Genomic DNA, 17,785 nt, shown 5'->3' with positions numbered 1-17,785 from the left:
TATCAATCAGGAGCATCACCTTCCAGGAAACTGAGGATTTCTCTATAAGGTTAGAGGGAAGGAAGAATGTTCTATTTCTTAAAGGGGTTATCTGGTCCAAAATGCTAAGTCTGCAGTCACTCTGTGTGAATGCAGACTTATGAATTCCTCCAGCACAAGCACTGTGTGCTGCGGGGATTTGTGGTTTCTGAGCCAGGACCAGCGGGTATGTATTAGTTATGCATACTTCTGGCCAGAGCCCGACTAGTGGGCACAGCCTTACTACATACACTTGTATTGAGCGAAGCTGTGCCCTGTCTAGTGACGCGGACATCCAGTGGATGTAGCCGACTATCGGGCACAACCACGCTCAATGCAAGTGTAAGGAGCGAGGCTGCACCCACTAGTAAGGCTCTGGCTGGGAATATGTATAACGCATATGTAGCCGCCGGTTCTGGCTCAGAAACCGGCGAATTCCTGCAGTGCGCAGTACGTGCACTGGGGGGATTCACAAGTTTGCAGTCACTTAGAGTGACTGCAGACTTATCATTTTGGACTGGACAACCCCTTTAAGAAGAAAGAAAGCAACTTGGTTATGAACAAAGGCACCTGACACTTCACCACTTTGTCCAGGTGAATGACGAGAAAAAGAGAGGGGCAGAACAGAGCCCTTCTGATACTCATCTGAGGGAAGAGAGCAATCAGGATCGCCACTTTCCAGGAAAGCCAAAGTTGGCAAATGCTTTGGATTGGTTCAAAGTGATGACAGTAATGCATTAAAGGGCACCTGTCACCTCGTTTTTTCGGTATGAGATAAAAATACTGTTAAATAGGGCCTGAGCTGTGCATTACAATAGTGTATTTTGTGGACCCCCGTTCCCCACCTATGCTGCCGAAATACGTTACCAAAGTAGTCGTTTTCGCCTGTCAATCAGGCTGGTCTGGTCAAAAGGGCGTGGTGTCTTCCCCCAGATCTTGCGTAGTTTTCCGTTGGTGGCGTAGTGGTGTGCGCATGTCCAAGGTCCCGAATCCTGCACAGGGGTGTGAAAATAGCAGCGATGTCCGTTATTCCATTGGTGATCGGTGGGCGTGGCCATCTTGCTTTGGCCGCGCGTGCGCAGAAGCGGCGCTCTGCTGGCCGCGGCTTCAGGAAAATGGCCGCGGGCATCCGCGCGTGCGCAGATGGCTATCGCGGCGGCCATTTTTGTGAAGCAGAGTTCGCATCTTGGCTTCACGAAAATGGCCGCCGCGATAGCCATCTGCGCACGCGCGGATGCCCGCGGCCATTTTCCTGAAGCCGCGGCCAGCAGAGCGCCGCTTCTGCGCACGCGCGGCCAAAGCAAGATGGCCGCGCCCACCGATCACCAATGGAATAACGGACATCGCTGCTATTTTCACACCCCTGTGCAGGATTCGGGACCTTGGACATGCGCACACCACTACGCCACCAACGGAAAACTACGCAAGATCTGGGGGAAGACACCACGCCCATCCGACCTGACCAGCCTGATTGACAGGCGAAAACGACTACTTTGGTAACGTATTTCGGCAGCATAGGTGGGGAACGGGGGTCCACAAGATACACTATTGTAATGCACAGCTCAGGCCCTATTTAACAGTATTTTTGTCTCATACCGAAAAAACGGGGTGACAGGTTCCCTTTAAGCATCAGGTTAAGGCCTCAGGGATTCAAGGAAGGCCGGTAAGTAGGAACAGAGTGAGTCAAACCATCTAGGATCACCTCTATGGCTGCCACCATCTTGCCTAAAATACTCGTGCGAAAGGTGAGCTGGACTGCTAAGAGATTGGATGCCAGTTTGTAAAGTTAACATTTTTGTCCTCTGGAAGAAAAACCTTTGATTGAACAGTGTTGAAAATCATTTCCAAGAAGATGATGTGCTGAGCAGGGATCAGTAATTACTTTGATTAATTGACAATCTGTCTGAAATGAGACGGCGTGTCCGTGATCTGCAGACTCTGTAGGTTCTCGGAGTAAGAGGGAGCCTTGAAAAGATGTTGTGCAAGTAGGGGATTACCACTATCCCCTGACAAGCAGAAGAGCCATGACGGCAGCCATGATTATTGCGATCACAATGGGGGCCGTGGCCAGTCCAAAGGGGAGGACCACAAACTAAAAATTGGACTGATTGACAGCAAAGCAGAGAAACTTCTGGTGCACTGGAAAAATGGCGATGTATAGATACGCATCCTTAATGTCCCACTGAAGAAAGAAATTCTTCAGGTTTCATGGATCAAGTAAAGGGACACCACCACCTGAAGCAGCAGAGCCGGTTACACTTGTTTAGCAGTTTTAGGTTCAGAATGGGGCGAACCAAGCTTTTTTTCTTGGGGTTGTCAAAAAGGGTTTCATAAAAACCTTTTGAACCGTTCCTGAAAGGGAAGCAGAACTATGATGCATGACTGGAAAGAGAGGAAATGGTTTTAGGGGAAGAAACCGTCGCCTAAGAGGATATCCGTGGAGGACGGGATAGGAAAAAAAACGATGTTGCAGTGGAGTAGAGAATTCTTGTATCCGGAGGAGACAATTTCTCTGACCCAGGTGGTGTTGACTTTAAAAAGCCACATGTCCTGGAACAGGAGGAGACGGCCGCCCACCTGAAGAGGGTTCACTGTATAGTGAAGAAATGGAGAAGGAGAAGATCCTGCACGAGAGTCTGGCTGAGGAAAGAGGGGGTATTGCCTGCTGGGTCTGGCTAGTCTGCAATTGAAGTCAGTAACAAAAATTGAGCCCCGACCCCAGACGAGGCAACAAAAGGCAGCGGACTCAGGGGGGAACACCAGCTAAATATAAGAAAAAAACTGATGAAGGTACAGAAAGGGGAAAAAAAAAGGGAGGAAGCACCACAGAAAATGTGGTCCTGGAGCTAGCACAATGCAGTAGGATACAGAAGAAGATCTACTCGCCTGTCCTACAGAGGCTTGATCCACCCATGGTCCGAATCTTCGACTTGATCTTCCCTCCATGCAACACGCCATGCTTTGGTGGTTGAGGCAGGTAGGAGACTTAGGGCAGTGATCGTCCGCACCAATACCTGAATGCTGACTGTGTTAGGAGAAGAAAAGGTCCGGCCATCCAGATGGGAGAGGATACAACCTGAGCCCTGGCAGAACTGTACTCGGTCTTTTCAGTCAGGAAAACAGAGCGTCCCATTCCCCTGTCCATTCCCCGCTGTTACACTATCTAGAAGAGACCAGAGAAGAAGATTAGAGAAAATAATGAATACACCTTTGGCAGAAAACAGTCTGGAGACTCCAGACCCCTGTCTGCCTCCTAAGTGACACTAAGCTAATAGGCGACTTTTTGACTTTTTTTGTTAAAGTTGTAATTTTTAGTGGCGGCAGCGTACACCCGTGGTTTCGTGTTTCCCCCAATTAAGCACCTGCTGAACATTATTTAACAGCATTAGTGCTAGGCCTTGATACATATGTCTGTTTCTTCCAGTTCAGAACAGTTTGCAGCGGTTTCAAGAGAAATTCTTTATCTTTGCTTTGACACCTCAGCAAGTGCGTGAAATCTGCATCTCCAGGTGAAATGTTTTCCATAATGATTTTCTCCTTCTTTCTGTGATGCTCGTCTGCTTAGATGCAGTTGACATAAGGAAGTGCACAGACGATGATAGACTATGTGGTTTCTGCTTCCTAGGTATTGTAAGGAAGGACAGTATGATTAATGCCGCCTAGCCCTACATGGCCAGAGCTGATTCCTAAACTGACAGTGCTTTTGGTCCATGACATTACAAATTGTAAAAGGGCTACTGAGTTTACGATTAACTGCAAATGATTGTATGCAACGAGCTCCATCATTAGGGTACTGTCTCACAGTGGCACTTTTGTCGCTACGACGGTACAATCTGTGACGTTCCAGCGATATCCATACGATATCGCAGTGTCTGACACGCAGCAGCGATCAGGGATCCTGCTGAGAATCGTACGTCGTAGCAGATCGTTTGGAACTTTCTTTCGTCGCTGGATCTCCCGCTGTCATCGCTGCATCGGTGTGTGTGACACCGATCCAACGATGCGTTCGCTTGTAACCAGGGTAAACATCGGGTTACTAAGCGCAGGGGCGCGCTTAGTAACCCGATGTTTACCCTGGTTACCATCGTAAAAGTAAAAAAAACAAACCGTACATACTCACATTCCGGTGTCCGTCAGGTCCCTTGCAGTCTGCTTCCTGCACTGACTGACTGCCGGCCGTAAAGTAAAAGCAGAGCACAGCGGTGACGTCACCGCTGTGCTGTGCTTTCACTTTACGGCGGCACTCGGTCAGAGCGGGAAGCGGACGGCAAGGGACCTGACGGACACCGGAATGTGAGTATGTACGGTTTTTTTTTTTCTTACTTTTACGATGGTAACCAGGGTAAACATCGGGTTACTAAGTGCGCCCCTGCGCTTAGTAACCCGATGTTTACCCTGGTTACCCGGGGCCTTCGGCATCGTTGGTCGCTGGAGAGCTGTCTGTGTGACAGCTCCCCAGCGACCACACAACGACTTTCCAACGATCACGGCCAGGTCGTATCGCTGGTCGTGATCGTTGGAAAGTTGCAGAGTGTGACAGTACCCTTAGTGATGTCCTATTCTTAGCAGCAATGTCCAAGGTTTGTGTAGATGTAATCTTTACACAGTGCATTTATCTTGGAGTCCCTGCCCTAGTGGGATGGTTTATGGGACTGTCCACGATTAGAAAAACATGGCTGCTTTCTTTCAGAAACTGCACCACCGATGAATCTGGGTTGTGATTGGTATTGCATCTATTCTCCATCCACCTGAATAGAAGCAAGTTGTAAAACCGGACACAACCCATGGTCAGGGGTGGAACAGCCATGTTTTTCCAATCCTGGACAACCCCTATAATATTGTACAAATGCAATAAAAATTACGGGCTTGGCACTGACTAGCTGACAGCAGCACCTCTTACTTCTGGCACTAGCTGGCCACTGCGCCTCTCGCCCCAGGCACCAGCTGACCACTGCGCCTCTCTCCCCTGGCACTGGCTGGCCACTGCACCTCTCACCCCTGGCACTGGCTGACCACTGCGCCTCTCACCCCTTGCACTGGCTGACCACTGCGCCTCTCACCCCTGGCACTGGCTGACCACTGCGCCTCTCACCCCTGGCACTGGCTGACCACTGCGCCTCTCGCCCCAGGCACCAGCTGACCACTGCGCCTCTCTCCCCTGGCACTGGCTGGCCACTGCGCCTCTCACCCCTGGCACTGGCTGACCACTGCGCCTCTCACCCCTGGCACTAGCTGGCCACTGCGCCTCTCACCCCTGGCACTGGCTGGCCACTGCGCCTCTCACCCCTGGCACTGGCTGACCACTGCGCCTCTCACCCCTGGCACTAGCTGGCCACTGCGCCTCTCACCCCTGGCACTGGCTGGCCACTGCGCCTCTCACCCCTGGCACTGGCTGACCACTGCGCCTCTCACCCCTGGCACTGGCTGACCACTGCGCCTCTCACCCCTGGCACTGGCTGACCACTGCGCCTCTCACCCCTGGCACTGGCTGACCACTGCGCCTCTCGCCCCAGGCACCAGCTGACCACTGCGCCTCTCTCCCCTGGCACTGGCTGGCCACTGCGCCTCTCACCCCTTGCACTGGTTGACCACTGCACCTCTTGCCCCTGGCACTGGCTGACCACTGCGCCTCTCACCCCTGGCACTGGCTGACCACTGCGCCTCTCACCCCTGGCACTGGCTGACCACTGCGCCTCTCACCCCTGGCACTGGCTGACCACTGCGCCTCTCTCCCCTGGCACTGGCTGGCCACTGCGCCTCTCACCCCTGGCACTGGCTGACCACTGCGCCTCTCACCCCTGGCACTGGCTGACTAGCTGACCATTGTGCCTCTCACTCCTGGCACTCGGGTGTTTTGGTTGTTTTGCATGGTGCCCGTTCATGTGGAGCTTTTTGTCTGCCTTTCCTCATACAAAGGAGTCCCGAATGGATAGGATGGGGTAATTCAGACTGTACAGGAGGGGGTATTGTGTTTGTGTATGTCTGAGCATCCAGGAACACTTGTGTTCATTCTCCCTTCTGTTCACAGGGATTATATGCCAGGGGGACGGAGAGACTATACAGTGCAAGTTCAGCTGAGGTATGGCCACTTTGGCTATCCTAGAAAACGTTTGTCGTACATGAAGACTGACTGATCTTTCTGCTCTCTGTCCAGGTTGTGCTTAGCAGAGACAAGTTGTCCTCAGGAGGATAACTATCCCAGCAGCCTTTGTATTAAAGTTAATGGGAAGCTATTTCCATTGCCGGTGAGTTACTGACGTACACTTTTGCTTATATAAAGTGTCAGTGAACACATTGTTTCCTTTGTAAATCCGTTCCTCTAGTATCGCAAGATCTCCGCTTGCTGTCATTGCATAGGAACGATCTCTGTTTATTATCAGTGCAAACAAAAAATGTGTCCTGCTCATGCGATGGGGTTATTCACAAATCCTGACATTTAATCCTAGTAGACATTTCCTCTCTTATGTCAGTAGGATCACTGCTCAAAAAGTGAAGGGAAGTTTTACACATCACAGTATAATCCTCGGGAATATTCATCTGTCCAGTTAGGAATCAGGAGCGATTGTGAAGCCCTGCCATCGGCTTTGGTGCTAATGAAAGTGACAACAGGAGCACTGGAGAGGAGAATGCAAGATGACCTCCGGAAAGGAAGTGGTGCAGGCGGTGGCTACAGAGAATTGCTCTCTCCTTATCCTTCCCACTGATCTTTCTCTCATTTTGTGTCTTGTTGTTTTTGTCACTACTGGTAGCATAAGGCAGTACCTCCAGCCCATTCAGGTCACACAGGTAGCCCAACTCCTCCAGGCTGGAACGTCCATAATCCAAAATTGCCATATCCGCCATTGACACCCCGTTCTTTTCACAGATGAAAGCAAGTTCAAACTGAGCACGTGACAGAAGCGAAAGACCCTGGAGACGTTATGGTGCCTGCAACGTTATCCAACATGGTTGGTTTGGTGCTGGATCAGCGATATCGGGAGAAGAATATTTTTGGAGGGTCCCACAAACCTCCATTCGATAACTAACAGTACCCTCTCTGCCTGCTATTAGATGTCGGGGTGAAATCTTCAGAGCCATGGTGCAGGCAGTTTCTGGATGACAAAGGCATTGATGCCAGGGACTGCCCTCATGTTCTCCCGACCTGAATCCAGTTGAAAACCTTTGGGACATTACGATTCAGTGCGTTTGACGCCATCAAGTAGCGCCACCGACTGTACAGGAGGTCACTGGTGCCCTGACGCGGGTCTGGGAGGAAATTCCTCTGGACACCATCCGCCATCTCATCAGAACCATGCCCAGATGTGGGAGAGCACAAAGGCCGTACACACTTATTATGAGCGCCTGTGATGAAATTTACGCAGATCAGATCGGCTTGTGATTTCAGTTTTTTACTTTGATTTTCACAGTGATTTGGAATCCAGCCCTCAAATCGTTTTACCACCTTGGTTTCCATCCATTTTGTCCTCAACAACTTCCACAATTTATATCAAGAAAGGTTTACGACTTGAATCTTTCACTAGCGAGATCCGATGTGTATTTTACGTGATTTTCATGTTCCCTTCTTTTTTTTTTTGAGCAGCGTGTATTTAAAAAAAAAATACGATAAATCAGTATAATACTACCACTTTTCTATCTTTCATTATATGGTCAATAATACTGTAGCATTCACGTCAACCCTTTACTCACCGCACACAGCTTTCTTTTTTACACTATCATTTTTTCCTCCTATTTCCTGGAGTCTTTTTTTTTTTCTCATCTGTTTTGCTGTACAATGGCTGTGAAAACATGATGTAAAAAACAAAATTCTGTCATGGTTTCTGAGTTTTTTGAGTTTTCGTTTTTACACCGTTCATTGAATAGGAAAAAAAGCAGAAATGTCACATGTATACAGCTTGTTAAATAATTCAGAAGTTAGTACAAACAATTTTGCCCTTTTTTTTTGGGGGGGGGGGGGGGGGGGGAGGTCAGACTTCTACTGACACAGTGATGACAAATCTCAGGCCCCCCCCCCCCTTTATTTTCGGTCTTCAGGTATCATTCTACTGTCCCATTTTATTGAGAGGAGCAGGTATACAGCCCTTCACTGTACCCCTAATACACCTTTTTGAGGCAGCCACAAAAAGGGCCTTAAATCTCCCAATAATCTTTTTTAAGAAGCTGTTTTAGGAGCCTGGTATGGGCATAGTAGATACTTAGCTGCCTAATGCCATCCGAGCTCTTGCTCCAACAGCCAAGATCAGGGAATTCTCCGATACCCAGACTTTTAACTCCGGCTCTGTAGAACCTTCATATTTGTCGATATTTGAGTCTTGCGATTTGTTGCCGTTGCTGGTGCATTCTATGTACTTTAAAAATGATTTTTGTCCTCTGCTATTTCAGGGTTGTGCTCCACCTCCAAAAAATGGTGTCGAACAGAAACGACCAGGACGCCCGCTGAACATCACCGCTCTTGTTCGCCTGTCGTCTGCTGTCCCAAACCAAGTTTCCATCTCCTGGGCTTCAGAGATTGGAAAGGTGGGTGAGTTCCAAGCAGCGTTACTCCCAAATTTGGATGGTCGTGATCTGTATGAACGCGATAGGGGTTTTTATGTCAAACGCACATTTTAAACATTTAGTTTTTCTAAACCGAGTGCCTTTATTTGCTGTAGAATTACTCGATGTCTGTGTACCTGGTCCGACAGCTGACATCAACGGTGTTATTACAAAAGCTAAAGATGAAAGGTATCAGGAATCCAGATCACTCCAGGGCACTGAGTAAGTGTATGCGCATCATATCCACTCCCACATTTTCTGTCCCCTCTCCGCTATCTGCTTTGTTAGTCATTGCTTAACTTTACTGGTCCGCTACTTCTTGGAAAGTCTATCAAACAGATTCCAGCCTAGATCTGTTCTCTACCTATCTTTATCCCTTAGCCTTTGGTGCGGCACCACGTGCTCCCAGTTCTGTATAGGGAAGGAAGAGGGGGGATTCAGGAATCCCTATTTTAGTATTTAGTGAGGTCCCCAGCAGTCATACATTTATCACTTGTCCCGTAGAGTTATGATTAATGGCAATTCTATTTTAGTTTTTCTTTCGACTTTTTAGTAAAGGAGAAGCTAACTGCAGACCCAGACAGTGAGATTGCCACCACTAGCCTGCGCGTTTCATTGATGTGCCCTGTAAGTAGCGCTCTGCAGTAAGTATACCTCTTATTATACCCATTCCAGTTATGTGTCTAGTGATCATTTTTCTTGCACAGCAAATTACTCAGCATGTTAAGTTTACAGCGCTGGATGGTTATTAAGTTCTCAGGGCTAGTAATCATTTTTTGAGACCTATTGTGAATTGCACTTTACTCATATGTTAAAATGAACACCTAAAAGTCTTTGTTTCATATTCAGTATAGACAACTCTTGTCTCTAACAGCAGCAATCGGAGCTAGCACCGTTCGCCGCTGATAACTTAGATGCCGACATCAGTCAATGACAGCGACCTTTAAGTGATTTGAACCCTGGTGCAGCCATCGCCCTAGTGCTCCTATGAGTCCCAGTTTGTGCCTACACTTCATAGGAGATAGTTGATCTCACTATAAATCAATTGCAGAGTCAACTCCGCTAGGGCAAATTAAAAAAAAAAATGTTTAAAAAGTAGATAAACATATTAAATAAATTTAAAAAAAATATATAAAAAACTAAAAGTTGGAACCCCTTCTTTTCTTAATCTGAAACTAAAGAAATAAGAAACCAAATGAAAAATAAGGATTTCTTTTTTGTTGCATCTATAAAAGTCTGAACTATCGAAATATGGAGTGATTTAAAGGGAGTCTTTCAGCAGCTGTTTGCTATTTAATGTGAGAGCAGCATAATTAAGAGCAAAATAGCCTGATTCCAGGGATGTATCACTTATTAGGCTATGTGCTGTAGTTACAATGCAATCGTTGTTTTATCAGCAGGAAATTATCACTGCAAGACTAGTTCTCAGGTGCAGCTGATCTGTGTAACCCCGCCCCCTCCACTGGCTCACAGGAAGCTGCCAATCGGGTGTGGGCGGGGTTATAAGAGCTCAAAATTCAGAGCTCTGCTGTATCTAAGCAGAGATTCTATGCATATTGCACCAAGCAGCCCTGGAATCAGGCTCCCTGTCCCTACCCCATGCTGCTCTCAGATTACATAGCAAAAACCTGCTGACAGATTCCCTTTAACCTTTATGGTAGATATTGCAAAGAAAAAAAAATGAAAACTTACATATATCCCAAAGAAATGCATTAAATAAACAAAATGTCGCACATATCCAAAAACGATACCAATAAAAAAATTCAGCTCACCATTCATAATACAAGCCCTTGTACAACTCAGTCCATGGAAAAATTAAAGGTACGACTTTCTTCCTTTACGTTCAGAATTTTCTTCAAACAAGTAAAATATGTAAATAGATCCCGTTTCCGGTCCTTTTTTTAAATTTTTTTTTTTATTAACTACATATTGATTTTGGAAACCCAAGCAATAATTACAGAATCGTGTTTTGTTTTGTTTTTTGTTTTTTTACTATTTCACCTCATTTTGTAATTTTTTCCATTTTTTAGTGCATTACATAGTATGAAAGAAAATATGAAACTACAACTCGTCCTGTAAAAAAAACCAAGCTGTTATATGGCTACGTCGATGAAAAAGTAGTAATAAAAAAAGTTATTTCTGGGGGAAAAGGAAGGAACAAATAAAAGCTCTAAAAAGGACTAAAGATACAACAGAAAGGGGTTGCAATCAGTGGGAGCAGCGCGGCAAGGCTCCATGTGCCGAGCGTTATGGCTGAGAAGTTATCAGGCTGAGTGTATTGATGGCGTGTTCTGGTGGTCTGTCAATGATTGATGATGCATTTTTGGAAACCTTGCGCTTCTTCAGCTTGGGAAAATGAGGCTCACGTTCCCTTGTCGGGCCGTCACCTGCTCGCACTTACAATGCTTCGACGCTGCACTTTACCTGCAAATGAATGAAAAGAAGCCGACCTGGATCTGCCCCGTGTGTGACAAGAAGGCCAGCTACGAGAGCCTCATATTAGACGGGTATGTACCGCTCGGGTCTTACACGGATCAGGCAGCAGAGGGTTTTTCTTTATCAGTAGTCGCGGGGCATAGAAGATGAAACTAGCAGTCTGGGGCTAGTGGCACACGGCAATAGTCTTGTCACATCTCTGAAAGTGCAACCAAAGTGATGGCAACTGCCTGGTTTCATCAGCTTTTTTATGGGCAGAAATGGATATTTATTCTTTGGTGATTTAACATGAAACATGGCCTTATCCTTAAGTCTTTCTCCATACAGTACTGCTCTAGTGATAAAGAGGATGTCGCTAGTCAGCCCCTTGCTGTCCACAGACATAGTAGAAGCTATGGCCGACAGTGTTCCTCTCTCATCCATAAACCATGGGAAGAGAGGAATAATCTACTGTCAAACTTGTCCCATCAGATGCATCCGCTTCAGGCAGCGCAATTCTTTTAGGATTGTAATTCATTGGGCTTATTGAAGGTCTCCAATGACATGTAGTCTCTACAGATGTCGGAGAAACTGTCCGATGTATACATTATATTCAGGGGTGGAATGGTCTCCTTTATTTTGGCTTGGTTGTGACTGCTGGGCATTACTAAGTTCTGGATTAATAGGGATAGCACAAAATATTTTGTTTCAGATATGTCTTAGTGTATTTCTCCTTAAAAGGGTTTTCCAGGACTAAATAATTTTTTTTTAACTACGAAGTAAGAGCTAACACACAGGTAGTTGCTAACTACCTGCCTATTGTACCCGGATCCGGTGTCTGCCGACACAGAGCGGTCATAGATCACTTCTGCCGTTGACTCATTGGCTTCCTGTCTTGTCACGTCAACAGAGCAGCAGATTCTCATCTGCTCTGCTGTTAAAGGGAACCTGTCACCCCCCCCCCCCCCAGGCGTTTGAAACTAAAAGAGCCACCTTGTGCAGCAGTAATGCTGCATTCTGACAAGGTGGCTCTTTTAGTTCTGGGTGCTGTAACTGCAGAAATAATCAGTTTCGTAATTTGTCCCAAATACCTTTCTTCAGTCCTGGAGGCCGGCCTTTCCCCCCTGCCGCAGACGCCACACAGCCGTCACTCAAGTCTTCTTGGCGCCGGGTGCCTCCTCCTCAGCGCTGTTTTCAAAATAGCCGGCGTCTGCTCTCTTTTCTCCTGCCTTGGGCAGGCGCAGTGAGCGCTGCCCGTCTGTCCTCATATGCAGTCTAGCTGACTGCGCCTGTGCGGACGCCCTGCCTGTGAATCCCAGCCCCGCAGTGTCTTCTGATTTAGACTGCATATGAGGACAGAGGACGGGCAGCGCTCACTGCGGCAGGAGAAAAGAGCGCAGGCGCCGGCTCATTTCAAAACAGCGGTGAGGAGGCGGCGCCAAGAAGATTTGAATGACGGCTGTGTGGCGTCTGCAGCAGGGGGGGTAAGGCCTGCCTCCTTGACTGAAGAAAGGTATTTTCTGACAAATGACAAAATGGATTACTTCTGCAGTTACAGCACCCAGAACTAAAAGAGCCACCTTGTCAGAATGCAGCATTACTGCTGCACAAGGTGGCTCTTTTAGTTTCAAACGCCTGGGGGGGGGGGGGGTGACGGGCTCCCTTTAAATTGATAGCGGGCTCCCCACTACCCAACTGCGGGAAGCCAGCAGCCCGGAAGAGTAAGAGCTGCTCTGTGGATGTGGAGCAAATGAATAGCTGGCATCAGGTAGAACAGGCAGGCAGTTGCCTCTGTTAGCAACTCACTTTTAGGCCCATAGTAAAAAAAAAAAAGTAGGCCTATACAAAACCTTTAACACCTTGAAGACCAGGTCTTTATATATAAAATTAGAGGGTAGTTGGGAACTGGGCAAGGTAAAATGGATATTCTCGTGTGCCTCATTGAGGACACAGGAGACCATGGGCTTGGGTGTACACTGCTGCCATCAGGAGGTGTCAGCTCCTCCTCAGCGGGCTACACCCACCTACCAGCACCAAGCTGCTCTGTTTAGCAGAGGGAACCTGTCAGCAGTTTTGACTGATATAAGTTATGGCCATCACCTTTCAGGGCTGATATACAGCGTTCTATAATGCTGTACAACTGACCCCAACCCGACCTGTAACAGTAGAAAAATAACTTTCTCCTTCGCCTCATTGGGGGACACAGACCGTGGGTGTATGCTGCTGCTGCCACTAGGAGGCTGACACTAAGTGATACATAGACAGTTCTCTCCTCCCCTGCAGTATACGCCCTCCTGCTGGCACTCACCTCCTCCCAGGCTGCAGTATACACCCTCCTGCTGGCGCTCACCTCCTCCCAGGCTGCAGTATACACCCTCCTGCTGGCTCTCAGCTCCTCCCCTGCAGTATACACCCTCCTGCTGGCCCTCAGCTCCTCCCCTGCAGTATACGCCCTCCTGCTGGCTCTCAGCTCCTCCCCTGCAGTATACACCCTCCTGCTGGCTCTCAGCTCCTCCCCTACAGTATACACCCTCCTGCTGGCACTCACCTCCTCCCAGGCTGCAGTATACACCCTCCTGCTGGCGCTCACCTCCTCCCAGGCTGCAGTATACACCCTCCTGCTGGCTCTCAGCTCCTCCCCTGCAGTATACACCCTCCTGCTGGCCCTCAGCTCCTCCCCTGCAGTATACACCCTCCTGCTGGCTCTCAGCTCCTCCCCTGCAGTATACGCCCTCCTGCTGGCTCTCAGCTCCTCCCCTGCAGTATACACCCTCCTGCTGGCTCTCAGCTCCTCCCCTGCAGTATACACCCTCCTGCTGGCTCTCAGCTCCTCCCCTGCAGTATACGCCCTCCTGCTGGCTCTCAGCTCCTCCCCTGCAGTATACACCCTCCTGCTGGCTCTCAGCTCCTCCCCTGCAGTATACACCCTCCTGCTAGCTCTCAGCTCCTTCCCTGCAGTATACACCCTCCTGCTGGCTCTCAGCTCCTCCCCTGCAGTATACACCCTCCTGCTGGCCCTCAGCTCATCCCCGCAGTATACGCCCTCCTGCTGGCTCTCAGCTCCTCCCCTGCAGTATACACCCTCCTGCTGGCTCTCAGCTACTCCCCTGCAGTATACACCCTCCTGCTGGCTCTCAGCTCCTCCCCTACAGTATACACCCTCCTGCTGGTGCTCACCTCCTCCCAGGCTGCAGTATACACCTTCCTGCTGGCTCTCAGCTCCTCCCCTGCAGTATACACCCTCCTGCTGGCCCTCAGCTCCTCCCCTGCAGTATACGCCCTCCTGCTGGCTCTCAGCTCCTCCCCTGCAGTATACACCCTCCTGCTGGCTCTCAGCTCCTCCCCTACAGTATACACCCTCCTGCTGGCACTCACCTCCTCCCAGGCTGCAGTATACACCCTCCTGCTGGCGTTCACCTCCTCCCAGGCTGCAGTATACACCCTCCTGCTGGCTCTCAGCTCCTCCCCTGCAGTATACACCCTCCTGCTGGCCCTCAGCTCCTCCCCTGCAGTATACGCCCTCCTGCTGGCTCTCAGCTCCTCCCCTGCAGTATACACCCTCCTGCTGGCTCTCAGCTCCTCCCCTGCAGTATACGCCCCCTCCTGCTGGCTCTCAGCTCCTCCCCTGCAGTATACGCCCTCCTGCTGGCTCTCAGCTCCTCCCCTGCAGTATACACCCTCCTGCTGGCTCTCAGCTCCTCCCCTGCAGTATACACCCTCCTGCTGGCTCTCAGCTCCTTCCCTGCAGTATACACCCTCCTGCTGGCTCTCAGCTCCTCCCCTGCAGTATACACCCTCCTGCTGGCCCTCAGCTCATCCCCGCAGTATACGCCCTCCTGCTGGCTCTCAGCTCCTCCCCTGCAGTATACACCCTCCTGCTGGCTCTCAGCTCCTCCCCTGCAGTATACACCCTCCTGCTGGCTCTCAGCTCCTCCCCTGCAGTATACACCCTCCTGCTGGCTCTCAGCTCCTCCCCTGCAGTATACACCCTCCTGCTGGCTCTCAGCTCCTCCCCTGCAGTATACACCCTCCTGCTGGCTCTCAGCTCCTCCCCTGCAGTATACACCCTCCTGCTGGCTCTCAGCTCCTCCCCTGCAGTATACACCCTCCTGCTGGCTCTCAGCTCCTCCCCTGCAGTATACACCCTCCTGCTGGCTCTCAGCTCCTCCCCTGCAGTATACGCCCTCCTGCTGGCTCTCAGCTCCTCCCCTGCAGTATACGCCCTCCTGCTGGCTCTCAGCTCCTCCCCTGCAGTATACACCCTCCTGCTGGCTCTCAGCTCCTCCCCTGCAGTATACGCCCTCCTGCTGGCTCTCAGCTCCTCCCCTGCAGTATACGCCCTCCTGCTGGCTCTCAGCTCCTCCCCTGCAGTATACACCCTCCTGCTGGCCCTCAGCTCATCCCCGCAGTATACGCCCTCCTGCTGGCTCTCAGCTCCTCCCCTGCAGTATACACCCTCCTGCTGGCTCTCAGCTCCTCCCCTGCAGTATACACCCTCCTGCTGGCTCTCAGCTCCTCCCCTGCAGTATACACCCTCCTGCTGGCTCTCAGCTCCTCCCCTGCAGTATACACCCTCCTGCTGGCTCTCAGCTCCTCCCCTGCAGTATACACCCTCCTGCTGGCTCTCAGCTCCTCCCCTGCAGTATACGCCCTCCTGCTGGCTCTCAGCTCCTCCCCTGCAGTATACACCCTCCTGCTGGCTCTCAGCTAACCAGTTCTTGCTTATTGTCTGTAGGAGGCACACGGGTCTGGTTCAGACCCCAAAGTTTTTATTTTATTTTTTACTTTTCTGTAAATTTTTATTTTTTAAGTAACGGAGTGAAGGGGGCGACGGATCCTTTCAAGGTTCCGATCTCCCCCGAATCATCAACAGGCGAGCATGGCGAGTATACCTCCCCGTACCTCTCCTGCGACGTGGGAAGCCATGCCTAAGCTCACTTCAGGGGCGACGGTTCCTTCTGGTCCCGATCTCCCCACACCAGCAACAGGCAACCACATGCAGTGTCGCCTCCATGTATCCTCTCCTGGAGCCAGGCCTAATGCCGGACAACTGGCCCTGTCCACCTGGGGCTGAACTCCGTGGATGTACAGAGGCCCCTCTCTATGGCATCCGAGCAGCCCCCACTGTCCCATCACTGTGAAAGCGGATGGCACAAGGAGGAGGACGGTTCCTCTCCACCTCCCTAACAAAGGGATGATGGATTGAGGTTTATCCCTCTATCCCTGCACCTGCAGCAGAACAGTAGAGTGCGCGCGCTTCCTCGGCGCTGAAACCCAGTCACCGCGGCGGCTCCATGCTGGGACGCGCACCGATGGTGAGTGGATCCAGTCAGCGATGGCCTCTGCAGTGGGATATTCACATGCTGACAGGAAGCCTCAGCTTCCCTGTGGCCCACCTCCCTGAGGTAACGCTCCGGCCGGCTGCAAAAATTTAGCCCCCGGCTTCAGCCGATGTGTAGGCCGCATCCCGGAAGCTGCGCCCGCACTATGGCGCTAAGGCGGCTCCGCCCACCTTTTCTGGCGCTTCTTCCCTGGCACTAGAGCGATCGCTTCCCTCGGCAATGCTGGTATTGCTCATGCCGGCTTCTGAAATTTAGGCCCCGGCTTGGGCCTATTCATGGAAGTCACAAGGCTCCGCCCACATCTCGTCTGTGGCTCCGCAATTTTCCAACTTTGAATTTTTATGCCCTTAAATCACAGAGATATGTCACACAAAATAGTTAATAAGTAACATTTCCCACATGTCTACTTTACATCAGCACAATTTAGGAACCAAAATTTTTTTTTGTTAGGGAGTTATAAGGGTTAAAATTTGACCAGCAATTTCTCATTTTTACAACACCATTTTTTTTTAGGGACCACATCTCATTTGAAGTCATTTTGAGGGGTCTATATGATAGAAAATAACCAAGTGTGACACCATTCTAAAAACTGCACCCCTCAAGGTGCTCAAAACCACATTCAAGAAGTTTATTAACCCTTCAGGTGTTTCACAGGAATTTTTGGAATGTTTAAATAAAAATGAACATTTAACTTTTTTTTTACACAAAATTTATTTCCGCTCCAATTTGTTTTATTTTACCAAGGGTAACAGGAGAAAAAAAGGACCCCAAAAGTTGTTGTACAATTTGTGCTGAGTACGCGGATACCCCATATGTGGGGGTAAACCACTGTTGGGGCGCATGGCAGAGCTCGGAAGGGAAGGAGCGCCATTTGACTTTTCAATGCAAAATTGACTGGAATTGAGATGGAACGCCATGTTGCGTTTGGAGAGCCCCTGATGTGCCTAAACATTGAAACCCCCCACAAGTGACACCATTTTGGAAAGTAGACCCCTTAAGGAACTTATCTAGATGTGTGGTGAGCACTTTGACCCAACAAGTGCTTCACAGAAGTTTATAATGCAGAGCCGTAAAAATAAAAAATCATATTTTTTCACAAAAATGATCTTTTCGCCCCCAATTTTTTATTTTCCCAAGGGTAAGAGAAAAAATTGGACCCCAAAAGTTGTGCAATTTGTCCTGAGTACACTGATACCCGATATGTGGGGGTAAACAACTGTTTGGGCGCATGGCAGAGCTCGGAAGGGAAGGAGCGCCGTTTCACTTTTCAATGCAAAATTGACTGGAATTGAGATGGGACACCATGTCGCGTTTGGAGGGTCCCCTGATGTGCCTAAACATTAAACCCCCCCACAAGTGAGACCATTTTGGAAAGTAGACCTCCTAAGGAACTTATCTAGATGTGCTTTGAGAGCTTTGATCCCCCAAGTGTTTCACTACAGTTTATAATGCAGAGCCGTGAAAATAAAAATTATTTT

The 17,785-nt window shown here is 49.5% G+C and overlaps 1 protein-coding gene across 1 annotated transcript in view; it reads left to right on the top strand.

Moving 5' to 3' along the window:
• The window catches only part of PIAS2 (protein inhibitor of activated STAT 2), a 52,114-nt gene that overhangs the window by 23,384 nt on the left and 10,945 nt on the right, over positions 1–17,785 (top strand). The window contains exons 3-9 of the mRNA XM_077283670.1: positions 3,443–3,527; positions 6,047–6,097; positions 6,173–6,263; positions 8,398–8,532; positions 8,667–8,772; positions 9,104–9,177; positions 10,897–11,057. Coding sequence (XP_077139785.1) covers positions 3,443–3,527; positions 6,047–6,097; positions 6,173–6,263; positions 8,398–8,532; positions 8,667–8,772; positions 9,104–9,177; positions 10,897–11,057 — 703 coding nt within the window. The remainder of the gene's footprint in view (positions 1–3,442; positions 3,528–6,046; positions 6,098–6,172; positions 6,264–8,397; positions 8,533–8,666; positions 8,773–9,103; positions 9,178–10,896; positions 11,058–17,785) is intronic.

The sequence above is a fragment of the Ranitomeya variabilis genome, chromosome 1 (assembly GCF_051348905.1).
Source record: "Ranitomeya variabilis isolate aRanVar5 chromosome 1, aRanVar5.hap1, whole genome shotgun sequence".
NCBI classification, from domain to species: Eukaryota; Metazoa; Chordata; class Amphibia; order Anura; family Dendrobatidae; genus Ranitomeya; species Ranitomeya variabilis.
This window is presented reverse-complemented; position numbering and strand designations above follow the sequence as displayed.